The 10075-nt window shown below is 40.1% G+C and overlaps 1 protein-coding gene across 1 annotated transcript in view; it reads right to left on the reverse strand.

Moving 5' to 3' along the window:
- LOC116507472 (acyl-CoA (8-3)-desaturase-like) overlaps nt 1-9359 on the reverse strand; it is a 32085-nt gene extending 22726 nt beyond the window's left edge. The window contains exons 1-3 of the mRNA XM_032215670.1: nt 9046-9359; nt 1494-1604; nt 309-506 (exon numbers count right to left, since the gene is read on the reverse strand). Coding sequence (XP_032071561.1) covers nt 309-506; nt 1494-1604; nt 9046-9210 — 474 coding nt within the window. The 5' untranslated portion in view covers nt 9211-9359. The remainder of the gene's footprint in view (nt 1-308; nt 507-1493; nt 1605-9045) is intronic.
- Between the last annotated feature and the right edge of the window lie 716 nt (nt 9360-10075).

Below are 10075 nucleotides of genomic sequence, written 5' to 3' on the forward strand. Positions count from 1 at the left end.
GAAAAAGTAGACTCCAAAGAGAATTCTGAGGAAAAACAAGTATTACTAACAAATTTAGAGGGAACTTTCTTTGCATAAATGAGCACAGGATAATGGGCATTATTGTCCAAAATGGGAAACCAAGGATGACCAAATGAAAAAAGCGACAATTACCATATTCATTTATCTTGAGAGAAAAGCTGAATTAGACATTTAGGGTAATGCAAGTAGATACCTCTCCTCACAGAGGAGTTACCACAGCTCTTCAGGGTTTTGTTTTGTTTTTTTAAGCTTCAAGCCCTGCTCTCCTTTATCTGATAACAGATTACCTGGACAGTCCCAAGTAGCAAAGCAGTGATGAGGAATGGCACAAAGGATGTTCCAAAATACCACATATTGAGCCAGGCTAATACATCCAGCAGCAAGATGTGAAGAAAGGAGAGGAAGAAGAAGAGGTGATTGGAATTCAGTAGTCCCATCTTTTCAACAGTGGCACGGAGCTCACGGAAGTCTTCCACAAGTTCTTTCTATGAAAAACCACAGTGTTTATACTTCCTTTGTTCTGAAGGCAACTTTTTATTTAGAAGTGGGCAACCTGACACCTTGGGCTGTGGGCACATCTAAAGACCACAATAGTCTAAAGCCTTTAAAGTCTTCCAAAAATTATGACCAAAATAGCAATAGCACTTAGACTTATATACTGCTACATAGCGCTTTACAGCTCTCTCTAAGTGGTTTGCAGAATCAGCATATTGCCCCCAACAATCTGGGTCCTCATTTTACCCACCTCGGAAGGATGGAAGGCTGAGTCAACCTTGAGCCTGGTGAGATTCAATCTGCCAAACTGCTGGCAGCTGCCAAGTAGCAGAAGTAACCTGCAGTACTGCATTCTAACCACTGTGCCACCGCAGTTCATATGACAAAAATATAACAATAAAAAAACATACAAAGGGGAAAATATTCAATATATGTTTGGCAAGTAATTGAATCAACTTTTTACATTAATAAAATTAAACACAAATGTGGGTTTTGTCCTGTGCTACTCAATTTAGCTTAGAGTGATGCCATCCCTGTTCTAGTTTCATGACAAAAGACTGCAATGCAAAGTGTGTGGCTATGTCCATGTTCATCAATGTATATTTTTTTAAAAGCCCATTCCTACTGAGATATCATTCCAAGTTAAATTTCTTTGTTCTGAGAGACAGCACATGAATATAGGAGACATTTTACATTTTAGACAGTTAATATTTCTCGCTCCAAACATCTCTAGATGTTTTTGAAATTCTAATTCATCATTTTTGTTTTGTTCTGGTACTACACAGTCTTCTCTCACCTGAAAACTGCCTCTCAACATATCCCATTCCTCCTTACAGTATGTTTGTGTGTTTCCCATTTTAGGCAGGCCACCAAAGGAAGGGATCTTTGATTTTGTTCCCAATTTTTTTACTGCAGATTCCTCATAGAGTAGCATCAGCAAAGATCTCTTTCTCAAGGCAGTTCTCAGAATAGCTTACATTTTTGTTGGGTTCAAAACTGGGCTGATCTGCTGCAAGCTCCCCAATGAATAAAGGCTTCAAGTATTTTCTCACTAGATTCTTGTCCAAATGGAATGCTGTGAAAGGATCCTGAAAAACAAAAACAGAACCAGACAAAAATAATAGGGCTATGTGTCCACCCAAAATGACCAATAAGACAAATCTTTGGGTTTTGTTTCAGAAGATGTCTGCTTTTTATTAAAGGAATCTAACCATTAACCTAGGGGAAAATGAAATTGAAGGAATCCATTCAACTCTTAAAGCTGGAGCAAATTTTGTTATCTCTCGTTGAATCAGCAAAATGTTGAATAAACATGGTTGTGGTGGTTAAAGATTTCCATTTTATTAGCTTCATTTTAGACTCATGCTATTTTTTCCTATAATAAATTGGCATTATCCCCACATAATTCACATGGTTGTCCAAATAGTTTCTCCTGTAACCTTCACACAAGTCCAAGTTTTAAAATTACAAAAAAAAAAAAAGGCCACCAAAAAGAGTCTGGTTCTCCCTCTCTGCTCTTCCTCATTTAGTTTAAATTCTGCCTTGGTTTAATCATTTGAAGCATCTAGTCTTAAGCACTAGTCTCCAGCCAGCACATTGGTTCCAATGGCTTCTTCCTTTTGATTTGAAATCCTTTGCATTTTTTTTGGCAGTTCCTGAAAGGAATCTGAATGGAAGCCAAGACAATTAAATCCCTACTTTACAGGGTTTACTTTTGGCCACTAGATGCTGCTATAGAAACCTTTTTTCCTGGATTATTATATTTTGTCTAAAATGTCTATTCTCAAACAAAAGAACTTTAGACTGACAAAACAGCTGAGTGATCAAATGAGTCAGTTTTATCACAAGCATCATGAATCAATAATATGATTTCATTTTTTAATGTAGATGCAAATATATACCTACATGCAGGCATACATACATACATACATACATACATACATACATACATACATACATACATACAGCATTGTTATTTTATGTCAAGGTTGATAGCCTTTGGCAATGAGTAAAATAAATGTATCTTCCTGTGACAATTAGCTTACTGACGACAGAAAACTTTGGTTATCATCAAGAATATATTCCGAATAATACTTCCTTTCTGATCACTATGTTCATAGCACCTGAACCACTATCAAACTCTCTATACTTAGAATAAGTTGTCTCTTCCATCATTACCTCCTGGGCAATTCTTTCTACAAGTAGAAGATAGAAATGATGAAAGATGGGCTACACAAAAAAAATTATGCTTTATGAAGTAGTGTTACGTCCATGAATACATGGATTAAATTTCTTTAAATGCTTGAGACTTTCATTGTTACATTTGTAAGTAGCTCACACTCTCTCTAAGCTGCCAACATCCTACTGTACCATAGGAGTAGTTTTCTCCAGATATGTACCAAAGTCCAGAAACGCCAGCTCAGGACATGCTGACCTGCTGTTGTACATATTGGGCAATATTAGTCCTTTAATTGGTGTGGCACCAAGAAAGGGCTTTAATCCTATTGTTGATACTCCAGCTTCCAGCTGAGCTCCCGGATCTCATCAGAGAGAAAAAACACCAAACCTTCCCTGGTAAAGTATATCTGAAGGGAGCAAGAGTGAGAAGACTGTCATTTCCTGGCCAGTTTTTTTTTTAACTAGAAATGGGAAAGTGGGTGGGTCACAGCCAGAGCTGAAGACTGTGGTACCATAATTTTCAACCAATCATCAACAATGGTGGATGTAAAACCTGGCAATAATGTCTGAAATGAAGACGAGGGAAGCAATGATGGACAGATCATTTCCACAGCACTTTTTTTTTTAGAATCACAGTGCTTTGTGTGTCGACAAGACACAAATGAAGGTCTGATTGTAGACATTTTTTTCTTTTAAAAATAAGCTTGCTTGCTTTTCTTAGTGAAAAAGGTCTTACTTTTTTTTAAAAAATAGAATTATTCCAATATTTCCTTTCTTTACATGAGCAGCTTTGTTTCAGATTACAAAAAGCATTGTGTTCCAGCTACATTAAGACTAAAGCATCTATTTCTCTCTAGTAAACTAAATTGTCTTAGATTATTAAGATAATTTGTGCACCTCTGAACAATATGGTCCAGGAGGCTCGTATAGGCTTAGCTTTTGCTATGTTTGTGGTGAACTAGGCCCATGAAACGTTTCTCAGAAATAGAGAGAGATACTTTGCCCTAATATTTCTCAGAAATTCTGAGTGGTTGAAAGATTGTTGCAATGCAAAATTACAAGGACTGGGTTTTGATAATAGGTTCACTGTGTGCATTAAAAAAATCTGAATACTGCCCAGAGTCCAATTAAACATTAAATATTAAATGTAGACATGATTCCCCTCAGTTAGTAGGATTAAGGAAAATTGTAAAGGCTTAAATTAAATTTGAGCGAAATATCCTATCAGTGAAGAGAAGACTTAATTTAGATATAAATGGCAGCTCAGCAGTGACTATTCTCAGCAAAAAAGTTGGATTTTAAATGCACATTAAAGCAAATGAAAATTTTAGCTTCCAATCTCAGAGGCAAGAGTGAGAAATCAATCAATCAATCAATACAGCATTCTAAAAATCAGCTATTCAGAGTTTTTTGTCTTCTGCACCATGAGCCAAATCGCCCTTATGCTGCTACAAAATCTTTCCAACAAAAAACTGTTTTTCACTGTCATGTTTAGTCATAAAAGTATTAGAAAAGCTCAGAATGTTGTCAAGAAAATACACCAGCATTAGAAAAGTTGTTCTCAAAGCTTAAAGAAAAGTGAAAATTATATCCAGATTACTAATATAAAATACTTCATCCAGAATTTCTACCAGGAATATCATATTAATATATCCAGCCCATTAATTAAAGAGCCATTTACAGTACATGCCTGAATATGTCAAATATTCAAATAATATAAACTTCTGGAGATAAAGGCCACACTGACCATTTTTGAGAAGGGCAAGGGCCTTGATTTATAGTGAACTAGCCAATAACCCGGCGTTACCCGGGTATTTATTTATGGGGGGAAATGTCCAGATCAAACATAATTTTTAATGTTGGATTTTCCCCCTTCACAGTACTCCCCATGTGGAGTACTATGAAGCCGTTACCATGGCAACTCCACTGTGCTGTAGAAGCCATTTTAAGGCACAACAGGCTGAATTTTAACAGAATACACACCCCGAGAGGTTTAAGGAGTGTCTTATCCTCACAGTATTTGTTTCCAGAGAGTAAGTCATCTGTATATCAATTTCCAACATACACACACATAGCTGTTTTTATATACATAGATAGATGAGCCTATATGTATACATGGATGTGGTCAAGATTTGGGGAGCTTTTTCCGAAGTTTAGGAAGTTTGATCTAGTGGTTAGTTCCACCTCAGGCGAACTGGGCCAAACCAGGAGGATTTCACCCCTGCATAAGGTGTATTGTAGGGCTTACACTACTGGCTTTGGTGTTTTCCAGCTCAAAATAATAAAAAGCCAAGTCACTCTTTTTCACAGTTCAATGGCCTCAGATCCCAACAAGAAAGACGCTTGATGAATGCATTTAGCGCTTTCCACATCTTGCGTGCAAACTTACAATGGCTTGTTTCACAAGTCCTGCTTTCAAGAATCCTGATTGGACATTATATGGCAATCTGAATGTGGGGAAGCAAAGCCAAAGAAGTTTTTGCAGAGACTTGTTGGGGGGTGGGGGTTAGGAATAAAAGAGCATTGCTCAATGGTTAAGGCAATGTTCAGCATGGAGGGCAACCTAAATTCAGATCTTGGAACCAGTTGATCCCAGAAGATCCCCACTGGAGAATTGCTGCTGATATTCTATTTGACAAGAAGAATCAGTGCTTTGCTTCAGGAAGCTTGTTAGGTGCTGTTGCATAAGGTCAAAGATAACAAAGACCAACATCTACCACTTGAAAACTTAGTGTTGCTCCTGGTAGTTGGTTTTTTTCCTTAGTAAATTGAGGAAAAGGATTGCCTTTAGCTCATCCCAGTCACATTCAGGGTTTTATTTATTGGCAAGAGGCCTTTTTTCAAGAGGAGACATACAAGGGTAAAAGTTATTGCCTACAGTCTGAAATGATATACCACAACCCAAGAACTTCTTCCTGATTATAATGTACAGTTTTGTCCTTGGAAACAGAACACTATGCACTTAGAGCTACTAGTTCCAAAGGCAACTGTTAGGGCTTCAAACAATTATCTTTATTATTATTTTTATTTTATTTTATTGGCCTCTTAAGTGGCCAGCTAGCCTGAGTATTACATATTAGCTTCCTATTGATTATTGTAAAATTACATGATAACTAAGCTTTTCCAAAATATTAGATGAGAAAAAAATGTCAGGGGAAATATTCATGGAAATAGTAACATCCAGATCAGAGATGGGTTCCTACCAAATTGGCCGAACCGGTAGTGGCATGGCGGCATGGGTCGCTGGAGCCAGCAGCCACACCCCCAAACTGGTTCTCTAGTTGGCGCCATTGGTGCCACCATCTTGTTTTAAAGTTATGTGCATGCGCAGAACAAGTTTAATTGAATTGTGCATGTATGCACAGCATACATCCAGTGTGCGCAAAGCACGCACACAAGCGAACCAGCAGTAAAGCCAGCCAGAACCCACCCCTAATCCAGATGCCCAATCATAGAAAGGGTTGAATCTCCTTAAATATTCTTCACTGGGAGAGAGGGGTGATCCTTCTCTTGGCCTTATGAAGGCTTGTTATTCCAACAGTATGTGTGAACCAGAGAAAATATTCTTTCTTTGCATGGCTAGGTTGAAAGTTTTCCAGTAGAGGATCCACATTATAATTTTTATATATAAAGGTGACTACAGCCTTCCATGGACATATATTCTAAAGCAGGGGTGTCAAGCTCAATTTCATTGAGGGCCGTATCAGGGTTCTGTTTGACCTCGGAGGGCCGGGATGTGTGTGGCTAGGGGTGGACATGGTCACCCTGCATTTGACAAGCTCAAGATGCATTTTTTCCCTTTTCTTCTTTCTTTCTACAGTTCTTTACTATAACCATTTTCCTACCAGATATCATTGCCAAACATTTATTACTTATTCTTCATATACCACTAAACCTTTTATTTTTAAACTTACCATATTTTTCAGACTATAAGACACTGTGGACTATAAGACACATGTAGCTTTTGGGGAAGAAAACAAGAAAAAAATTCTGCCTCTGCCTCCCAGCAATTTGCCTCCTTGCAGCAAACAGTCTGGTCAGCTTCAGCACATCCTGATTTAGCATGAGCAGCTGATTGGCGGTTGGATCAGCCTCCCGGAACACCAACTATCAGTTTTTCCAGGGGATCACTGCCACCTATTGCTACCTCTGCACACCCCATTTTCGGCCTCCGTGCACCCCATTTTCAGCCTCCATGTGCCCCGTTTTCAGCCTCCACACACCCCATTTTCAGCCCATTTCAGGCAGCGGGGGGCAATCACTGGCCAGATTTAAGCACCCTGAGGGCCAGATCTGGCCCTAGGACCCCTGTTCTAAAGCCTAGGTTCAAATATTTTTTATTAGTTCATCAATATATAAAATACAGAAATACAAAGGAAAATGAAAATAATGGGAAAATAGAGAGGAAAGGGGGAAGAGGAAAAAAGGGTAAAGGGGAGAAAAAAAGAAAAATCTTTCTTTAGTCAAACAATCAATTTAACCATCTCTGCTAACTCCATCAACTTTTGCAGCTATTCATCCATTGTGGGAATTAAAGTATACTTCCATTTTTATGCATAAAATATTCCTGCTGCTGTCACCATATATAACATCAAAGTTCAATTTGTTCTTGGACATATATTCTAATGCCTGTGGTACCTATGGATGCTAGTATGTGTGCTAATTCCTCCCTGGTATTTACCAGCAACATGTACTACTGGTTTTTTTCTCATTGTTTTCAGTTCATAACAGTTAGATACTGTAAATTATCAAGGTCAATTATTTTATCTTTATTTCTAGGAATGACTCTGAGGCCACAAAACCCCCAGGCATTCTAAGAAAATAATAATGTGGGTGACCACAGTTGTTTCACCCTCTAGCCACAGAAAAGGTAGCTGTGATAATAGACATCTTGGGTGGTGGCAGGAAAAACCTCAGCATGTTACATTCTGATAACTATCACTGATCATGCCCTCCACAGTAGTAGCCACTTTATGGAAGGGCCCATGCTACATTCTCTGAATTCTCATTTCCACTGGCTGAAAATTGAATGGAGGCTCATGGTCTACGATGCTATTTACCATGTGGGTGTTCTTAGAAAGAGCTAGAGATATCTTCATAGTCCAATTGCTCTACTGTCTCTCAGGGAACATAACTCAAGTGACTCATGCTTCAGCTACCTTGAAGGCTTGTAGGTGGCAATAAGACTCCCTGCACATGGTCAGAGATCTACCACATTCAGAGAGCCACTGGAGCTGCAACAAATCTGGCGCAAATTCCAAGCAAAAATGTACCATAGCTTCCAAACAGAACATCTTCCAGAAGTGATGGACTAAGTTAAAATCCAAAACTCAAGAAGGATGAGGAGTGGAGGGGGAGAAACATACAAGTCCTTTCAGGACCTTTACTATGTTGGTCAGTGTCTACTCAGTCATTCGTGAGGTTGCAGAAAATTATTTACCGTACCTCTGATCCAGGAATTGAGTTTTTGCTTTTGGCATAAGAAGGTAAATGTCAACATTCCACACGTACACAGTCTTCTTTGTTCTCGTCCTCCTCATCTTACTTTTAATCATAAACATTATTCAGTGAAGGGAACATTCTAGCAATGATTTTCTTGGATTAGGGTCTTATGGGTGTGAAAATATAGTATTGTACAAGCTTTCGTCTAGTCCAGGAAAACTCATGCCACATTAAAAAGTTTCCCTTCCATGAACTTTTAAACAAGTTATTTCATCCTGGTAGTCATTCATAACTCTGAATTTTTAGAAATCACTGCTCACCTCAGAACTCAGACATTAAGCCATTCTGCTTCTGAACATGTGCAGTGCTCTTTCTTTCACCACACAGTAGCTGCCGCCAGCTCTCCTGCACCTTGTTGCCAGAGCAGAGGCTTACTCTGTTTGCTAGGAGAACAGGAAAGCTTTGCCATGTAACAGCCTGGCTGGGTGGAGCCTTCTAACATAATTGAAGGAAGGTGCAGACCACAGTGCTCTTCCTGGGAACACCTGGGCAGCATGGAGATAATTTCTAAGAATGCATAATGTGGATTGTGATATATGGAAGCTCATTCGTTTAGCTTCAGGTACTCTGCTCTGCATGTCCCTAAACATCTTGTCCCTGAAGCATCTCTCCACCCATGCTTCCAATCGAGCTCTCTGCGAGTGCTCTCCCAGCCTCCATCATCAAACCAGAGGATGCTCACAAAGGATCTCTGCCGCCCCGCCTCTCACGTTCCCTCCAAGGTCCCCGACAGCTCAGAGGGATCTTTTCCAGACAGACGTCCGTCCTTCCTTCCTTCCTTCCTTCCTTCCTTCCTTCCTTCCTTCCTTTCTCCCCCCCCCCCCCCTCTTTCTCATTTCTCCCTCTCACCGTGGCGTCTTGTCCAGCATAATGGCTGATCACGCGGGAACCCCCCGGATGCCTTTTGTGGAACTGGCTGATGTCGTAGACCTTCCTGTCAATCACCAGCCATCGCTCCGGCGCCCGGCTCGACTTGATCTCGTCCCAGCTAAAGAACCTCGGAGAGGAATCCATCCCACCAGCATCAGCCCCAAGGAACCGAGAGTAGCTCTCGCTCTGTCTTGCAGCCAGTGGTCCGGGCGGACTGAGCGCCGTCCCCTACCGAACGATCAGCCTGGGCCGGCCTCCAAACCCGCCCCTCCGGGGCCCGATTGGACAGCAGCTTTCTGGGTCTTCGCACCGAAAAGGTCGCCGGATTTTTGCCCCTGGAAGGGATCCCCCACGGTAGCCGGATGCCAGCGCTCTGGGGGCTGGTTGCTTTGATGGAACTACGCGGTGCCTTTTGTTTTCCCTGCCGCAGCGCTTCATTTCTCGTGAGGATACCGTAATATTTTCGTGGTCCTTTAAATACACTTTTTTTAAGTCGATTTCTGGGCACCTCCCCACATTCCCAACAGATTCTCTTTTTAGGAAATGGCTTGCCTTCCATTTGATGCTTTTGTTTAGGAGGAAGAAAGCTAGCTTCCTAATTTAAGACATTTTCTCCACCTGGTGCCTTTCAGATCTGTTGGATGACCCTTCCTATAATTCCCCACCAGACAAGACCATTGATTGATGGTACTTATTCCTGTCTTTCCCAAATGCTTATCTTTACACCCAAATGCCTATTTGACAATACTGTACTACAGAGCATCTGTGTGGCCACTAATTAGTAAGACAACTAATTAGCCCCCACCACCCCCACCAAATCTGTACATGGAAGCCAAGGCACTTCCAAGAGAGAATTAATATATACTATTAATGCAGAGATTATCATAACATGAGTATGTGGGCTTCCATTTCATTTTAGGATATATGTTTATCACGAGTTGTATTATGTACATTGTTATATTATTATATATTACATTGTGTATTATGTACATTATATGTAATACATTGT

This window comes from Thamnophis elegans, chromosome 1, assembly GCF_009769535.1.
Source record: "Thamnophis elegans isolate rThaEle1 chromosome 1, rThaEle1.pri, whole genome shotgun sequence".
Classification (NCBI taxonomy): Eukaryota; Metazoa; Chordata; class Lepidosauria; order Squamata; family Colubridae; genus Thamnophis; species Thamnophis elegans.